Source organism: Euleptes europaea, chromosome 5 (genome assembly GCF_029931775.1).
Source record: "Euleptes europaea isolate rEulEur1 chromosome 5, rEulEur1.hap1, whole genome shotgun sequence".
In the NCBI taxonomy this organism is placed as follows: domain Eukaryota; kingdom Metazoa; phylum Chordata; class Lepidosauria; order Squamata; family Sphaerodactylidae; genus Euleptes; species Euleptes europaea.
The window spans coordinates 94,386,670-94,405,245 of NC_079316.1; the positions used below are offsets into that span (position 1 = coordinate 94,386,670).

Below are 18,576 nucleotides of genomic sequence, written 5' to 3' on the forward strand. Positions count from 1 at the left end.
TAACAAATTCAATATTTTGCCTTAATTTGGATGGAACTGCCACATTTCCAACACTGAGTGAAGACTATAATCTTCTTTAGAGCCTTCTTACTTTTGAATTGAATTTCTGAGAGATTTTTAATACCGTTCAAAATACAAAACAGGATTTAGCTTACAGTCTGGGAGAATGTTGTCAAAATCAGGATTAAGACAGAACAGTTGTATTCAGAATTCACATAAAACTGTTGTCAAAAGTAACTATGGTTAATAAACCAACTGGACCCTAATTTGATGGATTCTAACTAACTAGTAAGGAACCCCGTGGTGCAGAGTGGTAAGCTGCAGTACTGCAGTCAAAAGCTCACGACTAAAGTTTGATCCCGACTAAAGTTGATTTCAGGTAGCCGGCTCAAGGTTGACTCAGCCGAGGTGGGTAAAAAGAGTGCCCAGCTTGCTGGGGGTAAAGTGTAGATGACTGGGGAAGGCAATGGCAAGCCACCCTGTAAACATTGTCTAGTAAACGTCATGATGTGACATCACCCCATGGGTCAGTAATGATCCGGTGCTTGCACAGGGGACTACGTTTACCTAACTAACTAGAGTTAGTGGATCACACTAACCATGGTTTTGCTGAATGTTTGAACTGAGCCATTGTATCTAAGTATTGTGCATTATTCTTAAAAAATAAGGCTAAATAGAAGGAAAACAAAGGAATTCACTAATGGTATCATTGGGGTGAAAGGGGAAGGTAGCATGGTATGGCCCAATCTTGTCAGATCTTGGAAGCTAAGCAGGGTCAGTACTTGAAAGGGAGACCACCAAGGAAATCTTTGCAGAGGAAGGCAATGACAAGCCACCCCTGCTTCTCATTTGCCTTGAAGGCCCCTTGCTGGGATCACCATAAGAAGGCTGCGATTTGACAACACTTTAGATATACACACCATTGAGATGAGGGCTAAATCTGAACTCTAGTGACTCCAGTGTCAATAATCATTTTGTTATGCCAAATAGAAGGGTCTCCTTTTATTGGGGGAAATTAGCTGGAGACTGGTAGAGCTTTGTGAGAGGTTGGCGTGGGGATCTTTAAACCTATTTTTACACGGATGAGTGCATCAGTGGAAAAGGTTTCCAATAAATAAACTTTTATAAATTTTAAGGGTTTTATTAAAAATAATCAAATTTATATACACACTCACAGGAAAACACACAAATCCCGATACATACAAGAACTAGGAAAATAAAGGTAGGAGAGGGTGGACACAAGGATTAAAGGTTCCCAGGGGAAAGTATATTTATCAATCCAGGGAGGGAGGTCCAGAGAGAGGCAGTAGGGCTGTCGATTCGGTTCAGCCCGAACCGAAAAACAGCCGAATTTCCCCTGATTCAGCGGTTTTTAGTTCAGGACGAACCAAACTCAAAAATGGCGGGAACACGGGGGAGCCGAATTCAGCGAGTTCGGGAGTTCACGAATAAATTCGGCAAAGTCTATTAAAGTTAACCTAACCTCTGCTTAGGTTGATCCTGCCAACCTATTAAAACACATTCTAAAGGGCAACAGTGATTCTCCATGCACAGAGCAAGCAGAGACCTGCTCCACTATCTATGGTCCTCTTGGAATACACAGATCCAGTCTACCCATACCTGTATATCACCACCCATTATTATTGGTATTTTGCTATAGAAATATAAAACTCTTGGCAAAGACAATGCCCCCAAAATATGGGGATCAGACCTCCACTGTTGTTTCAGGTTGACGTCTTGTTTAGCGGAGTCATTCATTAATGTCCACTTGCATTGGCAAAAGGAGGACACCCTCTGATAAAGGCAGATGTTTTACTTACCAACTTTTTCTTGCATGCAGGTGAAGATGACTCAGTTACTGGAGGCTGAGAAAGAAATGATAGCAGAGCAGGTGGCTGACTTCAAGAAAGTGAAGAGTAAGCTTGATGCAGAGATTGAGATCTGGGATGATACCAGCAATGACATCATTGTTCTGGCTAAACGGATGTGTGTGATTATGATGGAAATGACAGATTTCACGAGGTAATTATGCAGCGAATATGTATATGTGTGTGTGTGTGTAAGAGCTAGAAGCAATTGTCACATTCAAACTGGATAACACAAAGAGTTTGTAATGACAGGTGACAAATGAGTGTCAAAACTAATAGAACTGAAAATTGAAGTATTCCCTGTGAAATACTGAAATGCCAGGAGGAGTGTTGAAACCTTTGTATTATGCTTGCCCAGAGGAGAGGCAATGTGTTGCTTGTCTTTGTCCTTTTTGTTATCTTTTTCTTGCTCAGGGTTATATTCTCTAGTTGATCTTTTTAATATAATGAGGCTGCACTCTTGGGATTAAGCCCCATTGAACATGGGATTTATTTAGAGTAGACCTGTTTAGGATTGCTCCCTTTGAATTACTCTGTGTAATCCACCTTCAGTCCCAGTGGGAAAGGAGGACTATAAAGAACATAAATAAATAAACAGGTCAAATAAACCTACTCAATCTATTCAGTGGGGCTTACTCCCAGGTGAAGGTTCTTAGGATTGCATTGTTAAGAACAAGAAGTGACCTGATGAGAACGAAATCTTGCAGTTAAATATTAGCTTATATGAAGAACAAATGCCCACAGAATTTGTGGCCTTTGGGCTGATCTACACTTCTAACAGATTTTATACCAGGTTATATTTCAAGGGCTTCTCTTAAAAAATGTTGGTGATTATAATTTGGTGATGAGAATTGTCTGTTGGAGATCTCTGTCCTCATAGAACTAAAGTTCCCAGGGTTCTCTGAGGAAAGGAAATTACTGTGAACATAGTTTAAATCAGTGGTGTACATACATTCATTATGTAATCCTACTCCTGGCCGTGTATTTCCAAATAGCATACTGTCATAATGTTAAAATATTGGGGCTGGTCTACTTATTACAGCATGTTTTTGTAAACTATAACCTTGCCATCATTTCACTGACAATCAGCTGGCCCTCAGACTAAAAATTCATAAAGGGGAGAATATTTTTTTTTAATCCTACCACCTTCCTTACAGTGCAATCCTAAATAGTTATACACTTGTAAGCTTGTTGACTGCAGGGGACTTAGAAGAGTATAACTTGGTTGAGAATTACACTGATAGTGATGGTCTACCCCATGTCTCAAGAAGACCTTCCCAGAAAAAAACATATTTTTTACCAGCTCAGTGTTAAGTAGTGCTTATTGGCTGTATCCTGGATTTGGCTTGCCAAGAAATGAACGTTAAGTTTGAAAACCAAGTGATATATCTGGCATTGCAGGCAAATGCGGCAGCAGTAATATTCTAGGTAGGGTTTTATAGAATGAAGTTGGCTAAGAGATTATCTCCTTTTCTTGTTTTTGTTCACAATGCATTGAAGTTTACTAGTCCATGTTTAACGGTGTTAATGCAAGACAGAATATGGACATGAAACTGAGTGTATATTGCAGCAATATAGGTTTTATGTGCACATTTTGACCAATTTAAGGAAAAGCAGCACAGGAGGTCTCCTACATTTTTAGAATTCAACTATTTCTATGGGATTAAAATCATACTCTGAAGTACAAGTTTTGCCTACCTGTTGTATCGAGTCTGTTTCCCAGGCCCTTGCAGCTGGGGAATCTGCAAATCAAGCACTTTCTGGTCACTCATTTAATACAGAAAAACACCTTCTACTTAAATACAAAATACCAATCCTGTACAACCTCTTAGTTTAAATTGTAAATTTACAATCCAGACTTCTGCCGCAAAGTTGCACAATGCAAATAAAGGCCTGATCACTTCACACTGCATAAGCCATATGGATTCTTCCCAGTAAAATAAACAGAAGCATATAAAAAAAAATTGTACACGCATGAAGATGGGGAAGGCAGATGGTACAATCGTGCTGGGGGTTGCAGTCCTGAAATGTTGTGTTCTGAAAGCAGTGGGTATGAAATGAATATAAAGAGTTTTGCAAAGCATTGTATTGGAGATTGGGAAGAACTTCCTAGTTGAGGTGCCATCTGGATCTCACAGGGTTGAGAAAACACATGATTTTGACACAAATTTTGCATACTCAGTGTTTTTTTAAGCTATCATCTATAACAAGGAATGAGTTGTCGAGATACTTGCATTGTGAGTAACATAGCTGCTCTGGCTGCATGAAAAATGAAAATAGACATTGCAATGAACCTCAAAGCTCAGAAATCAACAAGACAAATGAGACCCAAATGTTTGGAGTGTTTTGAAATAAACTTGTTGTACACCAATCTAACCTTTTGGAGCAGCTGATTATCCAGATGTGGTCCCTTACCTAGATTTCTCTAGTCCTTTTTTATTACTGTTTCAGCCCTGACTGCTGTCCATTGGGACTCATTAGTAGCTTCCTGAAAAGTCCAGGGGCTCTTTTTATCCAACAGCCAAGCTTCCCTGGGCTTGTTTAAATCCCCAAACATCTCTGAAATCAGTTGGGCTCAAGGAAGTCTAATTATGAGCTGAACTGTGGCCATTAGCTGTCAGGAGCATGCAGCACGACTCAGCCCAAGAACCATAGGCTACAGCCGGGCCTAAGAACAAAGGTCAGAGCAAACCTAAATGAACTGGGATCTCCAAAGACCTCTGACAACTCTTGCACTATGATGTCCCAGGAACTCCAGACAAGCAGGCCAAGACTGGAACTCCAGAAAATTGACAGTTGGATGTAATTCCAATTCCAAAACAAATGAGGGAAGCAAGGTTCCACAGGAAAGGTAACAAGGGAGAGCCAGAAAGAGACTAGCCCAGAGACCTAAACCAACAACCCCAGTGTCAAGGCACAGGCTGGGATTCTGATGCAGAAGTCTGCCTGGATTTTGCTGGAGGGTTGCAGAACAGCAGCCAATCAGGATTGGATTGATTGACAAGCAATACATGGACGTTAAACATTAGAATGGATAGGGCCAAAACAGGCCAGACAGGAACTTGATCCTGGCCACTCCCCTTGTTCTATAGGTGAGGGTGGGGTGCATCTTGTCATGTTACTTTTTTTAATTTCAGCTGTAACAGAAACACTAGGATACTTTCTGAGGGGCCTGCCGGAGTGGGGCCACCAGCGCTGCTGGCCTCTGCTCACACCGTGGGGCCACTCTGCCCTGTCCCTTGTAGCCAGGCCGCCTGACCCAAAGCCTGACCCAATGGTCACCGGCCAGCTGAGAGTCGGCAATGCCCCAAGAGGCTGGTGACGATTCCTGGCTCCCTGAGCCAGCAGCTGAGGTGGAACCAAAAGGCTTCTATACCACTCCCAATCACTTGGCACCTCCTCATCCCAAATCATACTCTCCCCCCCCCCTGCACGAATGCCCCTAAGCGATGATCCGTAGGGTTGTCCGGTCCCACCTTGCAACCAGCGGGAGATTTAGGGAAGCAGGGTTGGGGGTGGCAACCAGCATAATCTACGTGATGACATCACTTACAGTGTAACCAGAAGTGCCAGTGTGAGGCTTTCCCTGCCCCCTCCTGTTCCTATCAAGTTTCCAACCTGCCAGTTGCGCTCTCCCTGCTCTACCACCACTCAGCTGTTTGGCGGAGGTGTGGGCTTTCTTTTTTGCTTTGCCACATCTCCATGGCTTCCCTGGCACCCCAGCACGCAAGCTTTCTTTGCTGCACTCTGCCCTGTGTCCCAGGTTTCTCAGGCATCATTCTGGGCAGAGCAAAGCAAAGAAAGTTTGCGTGCTGGGGCACCAGGGAAACCACGGAGATTCGGAAAAGCAAAAAAGAAAGCCCACACCCCCGCCAAACAGCTGAGTGGTGGTAGGGCAGGGGGAACGAAACCAGCCGGATGGAAACTTAAGATAGGAACAGGAAGAGGCAGGGAAAGCCTCACGCTGACAGTTCCAGTTACACCGTAAGTAATGTCATTGTGTAGATGACACTGGTCACTCCCCCTCTCTTCCCCCACCTACTTTTGCCCACCGACCCACTGAGAGTCAGCAGGCAACAGCAGTGATGGGCGGTAGATTGCCCGCCATAAGTGGGCAGTTGGCAACCCTATCCGGCGCTCTGCCTGTCTGGAAGGTTCTTCTTGGTGCAAGCCCCTGGCAAGCACTCGGCCACCCTCCAGGCCAGCCACTGCCACGATTACCCAGGAGCTGCGATCTGTATCCCAAAACAAGCTTTGGGCTGTGCTCAGGGTCAGTATGAACCCCCCCACACACACACACACACGGAAAAAAAGAAACACTAGGATACTTTCTAAACAAAAGGTCTGCACTAAGAATTCTAGTTTTATACTAAAATGTATGTCATGGTGGCCTCTCTGTATTAAGCTAACATTTTAATGCAGTGTTCACTTCCAGGAACGTTAATATGAAACCTGAAATGAAGCTTTGCCTAGTCCTTTCTGTTGCTTACCTAAATCACGCACTCTGTCACACATATAGTACTTCCTTCCTATATGGTAACAGTTGTGACAAGATGTACTGCCTGTGTTTGGCAGGTTGGAGAGAGCAGTTCTGGACTTGTCACTGTATATCTCCTCCTTCATCTCCCTCCCACATAGCAACAGTGACTGCACCACTGTTAAGGAGATTGGTCAACTTTCACAGCCCCTAGGAAAAAGATGATAACAAACATGGGAGATAATGCTGCCTCTTAATCTCACCCCAACACCACACCTTGCCCCTTATCACCACTGCCAGCTGCCTCCTCTGTGAGCCATCCATCACTGCCAGTTATACCTCTATTTCCGTATTCCTTTTGCGTGTTGCAGGTAATATGCTTTTCACTTATATCCAAAGTGGTCAGAGAAGGCCTTATTCACAGAGTTCAATTGCTCAGTATATTTCAGTAAGTGCCTTCATAAGAGTTAATTGTGCATTTGTACAGTTACCCCTAAGGTTGACTTTTATTGAAAGGCATTGGGCAATTCAATTGGATCAATACATTTTCCTTTGACACTTAAGTTCATCTTTCTTCTTTGTTTTTGTGACAATTTTGATGCCCCCCCTCCCAGCTTTTTAGCTTATACCAAAATGACTGATATTTATCCTGGCAATTCCTACCGCCAATCAAATCAATCAATCAATCTAGCAGCAAATGTTTTGAAAAAACCTATTTTTTTCTCTTTTTCTCATCATGGCCCCATCTGTGGATACTTAAATTCAGTGACTGGGATCAGGGATAGCAAGATATACCTTTCTACAAACCTAAGAAAAGCCCCGGTTTGATGAAAAATCTGAAATCTAAAAAACAAATACACTGAGGTTTAAAACCCTCCAAAACAATAGAAGCTATGTAGCTTTAAGAAACAAATACCCTCAGTGGCCTTTGCTAGGTAATCACAACAGTATTGCCAGCCTTCAGGCCTTGGTCTCTGTCAGCAAAAGGCAGGGAGGGGCCAGGGACTTTCAAAGGCTATTTTGGCCTTTGAGGGAGGACCACTGGGGCCAGGCCTACCAGCAACCACCAGGTGACTTGCTACCATATGACTTGCATGACTTACCCATGCCCAGCTGCTTGCTATTTGTGTCAACAATAGCCAATCCATGAAAGGCGGTGTAGTGGTTAGAGCTTCAGACTGGGATCTTAGAAATCCAGGTTTGAATACCCATCTGCTGTGGAAAGTCACTGGATGACTTTGGGCCAGTCACATACTCTCAGCCTAACCTACCTCACAGGGTTGTTGTGAGGTTAAAATAGAGAAGAGGAGAATGATGTAAGGTGCTTTAGATCCCCATTGTGGGAAAAGGTGGGGTATAAATGAAGTAAATAAATAATAAGTATAGCTGAAGATGGGGGGCAGATAAAAGGTAGGTTGGTTGGGGGTAAAAGGGAAGCAAGGAAAAGAGAGGATATGGGGGTTGCCAGGAGGGAAAGAGGAAATAGTGTGGGGAGAGGGATCCAGGGGAAAGTGAGGTGCCCCCTGCAAGTCCTTGTAGGTTCCCCATCATGCAACTGGGCCAAGCCTGGCCAGCACCATACAACTAGGCCCAGCTCAGCATGCACTGCACAACTAGACCTGTCTTGGCCTGGTGACTGGTACCACACAATTTGGCAGAGTTCTTCTGGGAGAGGCTGCCAGGAAGGAAGGAATGAGGGATAGCTGAAGACAGGAAGGCAGATAAAGGAAGGTTGGCTAGTGGGAAGGTGGGAAGGAGAGAAGGAGGCAGGGAACAGGAAGATGCTATGGGGGCTTTCAGGAAAGGGAAATTCTAGGCAAATCTCTTCTTAGCCTTCTGCAAACTGGGGAAAAGACTAATGTTCCACCAAGCACAAATCTCTCACAGGCATTCTTTCTTGCAGTTTCTTTCCTCCAGAGTCCACACATTCTTCTAACAAAACACTTCCTCTGGAGAGAGAAAACAACACTGGTGGCTGTGAAAAATGCCATTAAGGCACATTCCAATCTTGCTTTATATGTCTTCATCTTTCCCTTATTCCTATGCAATGGTATCAAAAACCACATCAAAACGAATTCACCCCCCTCAGAAGGAGGTGGGACTTCTGGCTGTCAAAACCGAAAAGAGACAGAGGGTGTGTATTATCTCTTCTCAAGTCACACTCCAGAGCTAAATCACACCCTGACAGGCCTGTCCGTGATAGTGCAGTCAGTGTTTTTTCACCTATGCCAGGCTCACCTTATTTATCTGGGTCAGACCTTGCCATATAACTGAAACAGTTACTTCCAGATTGGACTAGTGCAATTTGCTTAACTTAGGGCTACCCTAAAAAATGCTTCAGAAATTGCAAATGGTTCAGAATGTGGCTGCCAGGCTGCTGACCAGAATATCATGATCAGCTCATATTACCCCAATTTTGTGGCAGCTGCACTGGCTACCAGTTAGGTTCTGGATCCAACTCAAGGTGTTAGTGTTAATTTTCAAAGCCCTTTATGGTCTGAGATCCTCATACTTATGGGACTGCCTCTTCATGTTACAACCCCCATGCCACCTTTGGTCATCCTCTCATGGCCTTTTGCAGGTGCCTGGCCCCAGAATGGTTGTTAGCTGTTACCAGGGAAAGGGCTTTCTCAGTTATGGCCCCTACCCTGTGGAGTGCACTCTCTGATGACAACCATGCTCTTCAAAGACAAATTGTTCAGATTGGCCTTTGGAGGTTAACCAGATTATTTGGACTGGTTTGATAGTAGTATGGTGTAGAGTTATGTATCTTAATATCTTAATATTTTATACATATCTGTTTTGGTTGGTTTTTAACTTTCTATTACGATGTCGTTTAAGTGTTGTAAGTCGCTGCAAGACCCTCTGGATGAGCGGCGACTAAAAATCTAATAAATAAACAAACAATTTTTTAGAGAGAGAAAAACTGCTGGCAGAATGAAATGTTCAGGGCCCCATGTAGTTGAGCTTGATGAAACAGGGACAGATCAGAATCCCTCCAGATAAGATTGTCAGGCGTAAGAGTGGAAATCTCAGGTAACGTTCATCCCTGCAGTGTATAGTTAATTCCTCCATGGGTATTCTGCCATCATTCAGCTTCAAGAACTGTCTGCCCAGCCATTGTGTGTTGAGATCTGTCTGTTCAACAGAGGGCCTAGAAGCATTCTACTAACAGCATTTGCCATCTCTACTGTTAATTCCATCATGGAGAAAATAAGCAACGCAAGATTTGCAAAGAGACCGCATTAATGGATGCAGGAGGAGCTGCCATCCTAACTGAGTTGGGAAGCATTCTGATACTGTTAGTGTACTTCGGTCTTGGTTTCAGACCCTTTCCTTGTAGCTCTTGGCCAGTGCACCATGTCTGCCCGTTCCCCTCGACCCATGGCTGTGCATTTGTTTTGCTGCATAATTCAGCCTCAAATTAATGAATTTACACGGTCTTTTTCCAACTTTTCCTAGAAGCTCAAAGGATCTTACAATAAAACAAACATCCAACCTCACAATAATTAAAACCACAATCAAACAACATAAATGCACTCCCCCAAATCTAACATACATATTTGTCGTCAATTGCAAATGACTTACGGCAACCCCATCAAGGGACTTTCAAGGTAAGTGAAAAGCAGAGATGGTTTGCTATTGCCTTCCTCTGCAGAGTCTTCCTTGGTGGGCTCCTCTCCCACTACTGACTCTGCTTAGCTTCTGAGATATAACAAGATTGAGCTATACCATGCTGCCTTCTCTCTTCCCCCCAGATCTAAAATGGCTGTTCTATTCACACAAAAACAATTGAAATGAAACATGCTTCACCCTGCCTTTTGGAACAGTTGGCCATGGCCTAGAAGGCAGCCACAATATACAGTAGGCACAGTTTCCCCTTTGCTTGTGAGAATGTATTCTTTGTACTCTGATGTGTGTGTGTGTATAAGACTGGTTGAGTTATTTTGATGATGTCAGTGCAGAACAGCATCCCCAGTGACAGAAATCTGTTCCTCCTTAATTTAGTGGTTGTGAAATCTCTTTCATTGGAGTCAGTTTTTCAGCCCAGGTGGCCCTAGAGCAGCTGTCCATTACAACTTTATTCCTGTAAAACAAAATGGGTAATGTGTGACCTTTTCTCCAGGCAGTTTTACTAGATTGTTTCTCACAGGGGAAAAAAAACTGTTTTGTGTCTATCTAGCTTCTACCTTTAATAAAGGTACCTGGACCATCATCCATATTATCATTTAGAACATTTGTATTAGTAGGGTAAACGTTTTCTAAAGGAATATACAAATAATGAGCAAACAGCATCCACATTTATCTCATATTCCTTTAAAAATATTTATTCAATAAAATAAACAACAACAAAAAACACAATAATCTTCATAATTGAAAATATGTGTAAACTTAAAAATTTAACATAATTTCTATATTACAACTTATTCCAATATCTCACATTCCTAATAAAAGAAATGCATTCTTTACAGCGCCTCATGTGTAGTGCAGACTTCTTAAAGCACATCAGGAATGGTAATAATAGTATCTGACTTCAGCAATGTCCCTTGTGTATACCATATCATCTAACTTTTTATTAGGACTGTAATTTATAATTAGGCTGACCATACTGCTCACACTTATTAGACGTTATCCAGTAAAATTTGCAGAAGTAAAAAAAAAAAAATTCTTACAACAGTAGCTAAAAAAGGCAGTCATTTTTCAGTAGCAGCTTTTTCATTGTGAAGTTTACCTTTAAAATAGAAGCCCTGCATTGTCAACTGGTTCGTCAAAGGCTAGAGAGCATCTGCTGTTCCTTGGAGGTCATGTTCACACTTCAGCTAAGGTTGTGTGGTAGACCCATTGCCCCTCAGGAAGCCTCAAGTGTTGAACGTTCCTAGAGTGCGCCTGTCCTAGGGAAAACACTCTCCCTGTGTTTACATTGCTCAAGAGTAAATCCAGTGTGGATGGGTGGTCAGGGTTCCTCCCTACTCGTGGCTTTCTCTTGAGCAACACAGGTTGTGTGAGACATATACATTAAGTATGAAAATAAATCCGGCAAACGAATGGAAAATTGAAGTGTGGAAGAATGTGAGATTGACGGCTCAGGAGAGAATACCTTGTGCAGTCCCTGAAGTCAAACCAGGAAGGCAAGGTGTGACGGATAACCAGCAGCAAGAGCTGACAGGTGAAGTGTGGGCAGAGCCAGAGAGCGGAGAGAGACAGAGAAAGGATTCGAAGTTTGGGACCCAGCTTGACAGGAGGGCTGCGATAGGATTTGAAGCTTGGAACCAGCCAGAGAGGGCTGTGCTAGATTCAGAGCTGGGTGAAAAGATGAAGAAGCAGCCAGACTATACTCTGTGAACCTGAGGGGTTGTTTTAAAGCCAAAGCTATTGGAGCGCACACAACCTGTGGGAGAGACAGGAGTGAGAATTGGGTTAGAGAGGGCCCATTCTCAGGTCACGAAGGGGAATTAGTCTCTGAGGTAGAGCTATTCCGGTAGCAGGGAGGTGTGGAGAATCACAGCCACTTAGGTGGGGTAGTCAGAGAGAGCTAGGCTGGGGGACAGAGATGAGAGTCTGAAGCTGTATGGCAGTTTTGAAAGCTGAATCTGAATAGTAGTTCTAAGGGATAGACCTAAAGCTGGAGCTGAATGTGTATAATAGTTCTGAGAGATAGAACTAAGCTTGAGACCTGAGAACTGGTGTGAAGGAAACATCTCAGCTATATCTCTAAAGCAATCTTGTGTTTAGTTTTCCCTCCAAAATATTTCTGCCTTTTCTTACAAACAAATCTCGGTAAGTTCTCTTTAATAAGCTTCCCTGTTATCTCTGTTTAAGTTGAAAAGCCTCTTGTCTCCTATTTCTCACTGAGGTAAATACGGGTGTGGGACTGGAGGAGAAGAAGAAATAATTCTCCTCACAAATATACTCAGGCCAACGCCTTTTCCCCTCAGCATATACGGCCGGGCTGAGTGAGTGGGATATTGAAGTGGTTGGAAGGGGGGTGCGTCATACAAGGCCATACCCATAGTGTTAGGATTTAGACTGGCAAGCTTCAACCAGTGTTGCATTTGCTTTGTGCTTTTTTCTGGGGAGCCCACTTTGAGCATCATGCTTGTCTTGAACTTGCATGTATCTCCGCAGACTTTTCAGCTGACTTTTGCTATTTGTGCTGTATAGGGCTCAGTCTTATTAGGGAATCCCACTATCATTTTGATGTCTGAATAACATTTAAGCTAAGGAAAACAGCTTGGGCTTCAGAGAATTGGTATATTGTGCTCAGAGTAAGCCAACCCTAGAGCTGCATCAGCTCCACATTCTTGAAGTGTTATAGTGAGAGCTTTAGCTATAAAACTGTTTGTTTGAGTCCTGGACTGTTCCCAGCTTCTTCTCCAGCGCTTTTGTTGTTGGGGGTGGGAATAGGGTTGACAAATACCTCAGATGTTGGGAGTGGTGCCTAAGGAGGGTGGGGTTTGGGGAGGGACTTCAATGGGGTATAATGCCATAGAGTCCACCATCTAAAGCATCCATTTTCTCCAGGTGAACTGATCTCTGTCACCTGAGATCAGTTGTAATCCCATGAAATGTCCACTTGGAGGTTGGCAACCCTAGGTGAGAATGGTAAGGTGGTAGGCGGCAGAGTACCATTTCCGTATCAGCATCCGGGGTGGGGGGCTGCACCCTGAGCAGAACCTCATTTCTCTAGTCCTAGTTATGTCACCAGTCACAAACACTACATTACAGTAGTTTGTTCTGAAGGTTATGTAAGCATGAATGATGGTGTCCAATTTTTGTTAAAGATAGCATGAATCTCATCATCCTCACCAGATGGAGAGTGTGCAAAATGCTGAGTGAACTACGAGAGATGCTGATTAGTTTGATCCTGAGTTAAAGAAAACCCCCGAAAAGGCTTGTGAAAATCTTGTTAAAGGCCTTGCTAAAGGTTTGTTTTAAAAATATATAGATAAAAACCAAATAACTATCTTTTTAAAACACTGCTTTTTGTAGAGCAGAGTCATTAACCTTGAGAGAGAGAAAGTCGGAAGACCTTAAAAGGTGTTTTCTAGACAGAAGCCCTAAAGACTTCATGTGACTTAAACAAACAGCTGGCTTCTTATGCAGCACAGCTGAAGATGGAAGGTTTTCTTTTTAAAGGTTCTCTTCAAATGTAAGTCCAGCCTAGGGGCCGAGGGAGACAGCTGCAGCTGTAGCTTTAGCGCTGGGAATAAAAAGGTAGCTTAAGCACTGATTGGAATGCGTAGGGAAATGGCATCTTTCGGGCCCATCAGCTTATGTGTTTGGCATCTTGTATTCAATAGGAATATCTCCCCCCCCCCACCCCAGATTGCCTTTTCTGGGCTGGAAATCTAAGCTGCTTGAAAAATAATTGAAAATGGCCTTGTACCCAGGAGAATATGTGTCAAGCATCTCTATTTGTTGACAAATCCACTTTCCAGTCCCAAGTAGGAAAATTTCTCCAGTGAACAGGTTTCTGAATAACCAGTTTTAAAAAGAATAAAAAATAATAATAATGTGAATACACACATGGGGAGGAATTGTTTTGAGCCCACATTCTCTGCTCCAACAACAGTGCAACAAATATATGGGGTGATAGTTGGAAGTGGAGGACGGTGCAGTGTTCCTTTGCATACAGCGCACCAGTGCTTCAGAGGGGGGCAGTAGAGCTAGCAAGGCTAGATGGGTCCCTTCCTGCTTCCTTCCCGTAGCCTGCTCTGCTGCTGCCCCTTTGTTTACCTATAATGTTACCCTTAGCTTCCTTCCTTTCTTTCCTTCCTTCCTTTCTTTCCTTCCTTCCTTCCTGCTAACTCATTCTCTTCCCCCCTTCCCTTTCTCTAACAGCCACAAGGGCAAGATGTGTGCTCTGCAGTCTTTCTCCATGTTGCTAGCTAGAACCTTTTAGTCTACTTTTCCTATCTAGTATGCAGTTTCTTCACAATAAAGGAATTTCTAAAACAACAAGCCTCATGTAGACTTCATTCCATAAGCAGAATTCCCAGCCAACAGCATCCCTCAGGGGTCAAAGCGTCTAGTGCCACTTCACTGTGGTTGCTAAGTAGCACACATTTTCAAGATATGAGTTATTCCCTCGGCTACTAGTTGGGTTGCCAACTCTAGCTTGGGAAATTGGAGAAATTGGGGGCAATGCCTAGGGAGAGGGGAATTTGGGGAGAGGAGGGAGTTTAGTAGGACTGTGATGCCATACAATCTGCCCTCAAAGCTGCTATATTGTCCAAGGGAACTGATCTTTGTAATCTGGAGATCAGTTTTAATACTGGGAGAATGCCAGGTCCCTCTTTGAGGTTGGTAACCCTATGTGGAATCCTACAGAAAACAGCAAAGGGATGCAGAGAAGACGTTATTGGTCCCCCAGAGTTTTTATAACAAGAAAGAAAGAAAGAAAGAAAGAAAGAAAGAAAGAAAGAAAGAAAGAAAGAAAGAAAGAAAGAGTAATGTATTAAGTTGGTGCAAGGACTATGCTGAACTATTGAACTGCTGAACTGTTGAACTCAGCTGTACTGAACTGTGTTGAGCTTGAGGCTCTGCTCCAGGCTCTGTCATCTGTTCTTCCTATTGGATGGTGGACTTTGGACGTCCAACCACGGACTGTGGGGGGTGGCTCCAGGTGGTTGGGAACAGTATATAAGTTGGGGTGTTTTGCAGTTAGCTTAGTTCTCTCTCTTCCCTGTTAACTGAAGAAAGCGGTTGCTGTTGGAACTCTGGCCTCATGTGTAACCTACGCATACATAATAGGAAGGAAGGAAGGAAGGAAGGAAGGACTGGATAGGAAAAAAATCCCATCCATTGGGATCTCTGCTGTTTAGGGTTGCCAACAGGATTGGGAAAAAAATGTTCTGGCCCTTTATTCTGTGGAAATGAGCAGCTGAAGCTTTTCATGGCATGGAGGTAGACAACATCATAAAATAAAAATAAAATCTGGTAAAAAACAACAACCTTACTAAGCCTTTACTAAAGGGACAGGGCATTTCTTCCTAGCCTTGCTGACAATGTTACTGCTGCTGCCTTCTTATGTAAACTGTCAGAGCCTGGTTCAATGTTACACTGAACCTACATAAAAAAGTTACCAGATGATGACTGTTGAGATTCTGAAGGATCTGAGAGGAAAGCTCAAGCAGCTTTCCTTGAAGTCATATCAGGAGATGTTACTGAGCATGGCACTCCAACAGCCAGAGGAGACTGATTGAGGCCAGCAATGTCTCCTGTCTCTCAGAACTCGGGGAGCTGAAGGCTTTGTTTGTTTTTAAATCCTATTGGCTCATGGATAACTGCCTTCAAAAGTTCCTCTGTAGTCAATTGTTGAAGGAGACCTTCAGCAACCTCAAGAGAGAGCATAGTTGTCTTTCACATGCTCCGTAAACTTGGAGCCGAGCTGTGAAGCACAATGGCAAATATTAAAGAGTGTTAGAAGTTTTGGAAATGGGGTGGGTGTCTTCAGAATAAACACCCCTATTTCAGAAACTCCAGCCCAACTGAACCAAGCCTATGCCCCCTCTAAAGTTTGGCTTGGCTTATAACGGCTCAGGTCACTCCCCCTCCCCCAGCCCACATTTTATCAAACTTACTAAACTATGGATAAAGCTGAGGGTAGTTTCTTCTTTTCCATAATTCTTAATTTCCACAAGGATAATGCTCCCATAGAGAATCCTGAGTAGTTTATTGAATAAGAGGATCAAGTGGTTATATGTATCGGTGCTTTCCACCGTTTGAAACCCCCTGAAAGAAAAAGCTCAAGACTTTACTGACTGTTCTCCACACTTCAGAATCCAAATCAATTCATCAGTAGCTCATTATATCCCTGCAGTTCATGATGTTCAGCCCCAATCAGTATCATTGTACATAGATAGCTGAAGGACTGCTAACCTCTAGACTATGGAAATCACTTCCCCTGGAGGAACCATAGAGTTTAGAAGAAATTGAATTGAAAGACTGCTAACCTCCAGGTGGGGCCTCTAGCTGTCTTGGAATTATAACTGGTCTTCAGACTATGGAAATCACTTCCCCTGGAGGAACCATAGAGTTTAGGAGAAGTTCAAAAGTGGCTACATAGAGTGAATGTTGTAGCCTGGCAACCAGCAGGAGGGTTGTGGGTGGGGGCACATCCCGGGAGAATTTTTTTAAAAAATCAATAAGGCTTTATCTACTTAGAGGAAGTTCTTACCTTAGAGTTCTTGACAATTCCTCGAGCTACCATTTGTCACTTCTGAGTAGCTCTAGGAATTGCCCCCCAAAAAACTCTATAGGAAGAACTTCCTGTGAGTAGATGAGGCCTTATTTTTCTTTTTAATTGTTTTCTGGCCATCACTTCCAGTAGTAGGGGTAGGCTTACCAGGTCCCTCCTGTCCTTCGGAAGGAGGTTTTTAGGGTGGAGGTTAGGGGGGATCGCGCGCACATGGCTGCGCCAACGCGATTTACCACTCAACTCCCAGTTTACCACTCAAACTCCCAGTTTAGTTACCGCGTGGAATGATGCCTGCCAGCAAGGCCGGGCAGCCAGGCGAGGAAGCCTTAAATAGGCAAAGGAGGCAGAGCGACATCGGCATCCCTGCATCATCCCCTGTCCATCCCCCAGCCCAAGCAGCAGCCTGTCCCTCACATCAGCAATAGGCTGCTTACTAAAGAAATGAGCAGAACCGCCTGGCCATGTGGTGGCAGGGTGGAAGCGGAGCCATCACCCTGTGACCGCAATGGCCAGCCTGCGATAAGTTCCTCGGCCACATGTTTGTAGAGCCAACCAGAATTCTAAAAAACAGAACGGAAGCACAGCATAAGTGTTAACATGACACATAAAATGATGAAAAAATACATACCGTATATACTCGTGTATAAGCCAACCTGCATATAAGCCGAGTTGCCTAATTTCACCCCAAAAATGGGGAAAAATTAGGCACCCATGTATAAGCCGAGGATCAGCTCATACAACCCCTGGGTCGCCCTCCCGCCCGGCCTCCCGGGCCCTCCAGACCCACCCCTAGGGGGAGAGGGGGAAGAGCCCCTGAACCCCCTACTTACCGGGAGAGGCGGCGATCAGCTGGTGGCGGCGGGGGCCCCCAGCGCGCAGGAGGCCATGCAGGCCGCTCCTGGCCCGGGGGAAGCGTGCTGGAGGCGGCAGCGGCGCCCCCCCCGGCATGCAGGAGGCCCTGCAGGCCGCTCCTGGCTCGGGGAAGCACGCTGGAGGTGGCGGCGGCGGCAGGCCCCCCGGCGCGCAGGAGGCTGTGCAGGCCGCTCCTGGCCTGGGGGAAGGTGCGCTGGAGGCGGCAGCGGCAGCGGTAAGTTCCCCCCTCCCTCCACCTACCGTATTGACCCACGTATAAGCCAAGTTGGGATTTTTCAACCTTTTTTGGGGCTGAAAAACTTGGCTTATACGCGAGTATATAAGGTAATAGGAAACATGTTTCAGCAAACTATACACACATTTGTCCAAGTATCTTTGTGAATCATTTCTTACAGCACTACCCTATTGCCAGCATAGAAAAGCCTTCTTCAATCATTCAGTTTTGCACAGTTTGCAGAAAGCCAGGAGACTGGGAGCCTTCCTGACCTCCTCAGGCAGACCATTCCACAAGGTGGGGGCCACAGTGGAGTGGTTTCTGCTGCTGGGGAAACCGACCTTTAGTCCATTTTTAAAAAGCAGCTGGACTTGGTGCTGAGATTGCTGCAAAAGTGAAGCTCAGGATGGCGAGGTTCCCGGGTCAGCGGGAGCCTCCTTTGCCATCCCGGGCTGAGGAGGAAATTGGGTGGAAGCATGAGGGGGCAGTGAGTTTGGCATCGTGGTCTCCGCTGTGCCAGGCAGCCGCCTCGTGCCCAGGCCTCGTGCTGACCCGGGCAGCTTCCTCGTGACAGGCCTCATGCTGACCCTGGGCGGCTGCCTAATGCCGGGCCTCGTGCTGGCCCCGGGGTCCCCGGCCCAGCCAGTGGGCTCTCTCGGCTCCACTTAAATGAGCCAATGGGAAGGGAGCCCCAGGCCAGGAAGAGGGGAGGGGGTTGGAAGGAGCAGAGGGAGGGGTTTTCAATCTGGTGCTCCTGAGGAGGATAAAAAGGGATGAACTTCGCCCGAAGGATTCAGTTTGTCTCCGATTTTGTTGGGGACGGAACAGAGCAATCCGAAGGAGCGGCATGACCAGGAGGGCTCAGGAATAGCCTCCGACTTTCCGGACCACTCTTGGGGGACCCGGGCAGCTTTTGTGCCACCCAAAGGGGGAATAGCTGATC

The 18,576-nt window shown here is 44.8% G+C and overlaps 1 protein-coding gene across 1 annotated transcript in view; it reads left to right on the top strand.

Annotated features, from left to right (window-relative positions):
• CTNNA3 (catenin alpha 3) overlaps positions 1 to 18,576 on the top strand; it is a 955,294-nt gene that overhangs the window by 884,690 nt on the left and 52,028 nt on the right. Inside the window, exon 14 of the mRNA XM_056849344.1 lies at positions 1,841 to 2,022. Within this exon, the coding sequence (XP_056705322.1) occupies positions 1,841 to 2,022 (182 nt within the window). The remainder of the gene's footprint in view (positions 1 to 1,840; positions 2,023 to 18,576) is intronic.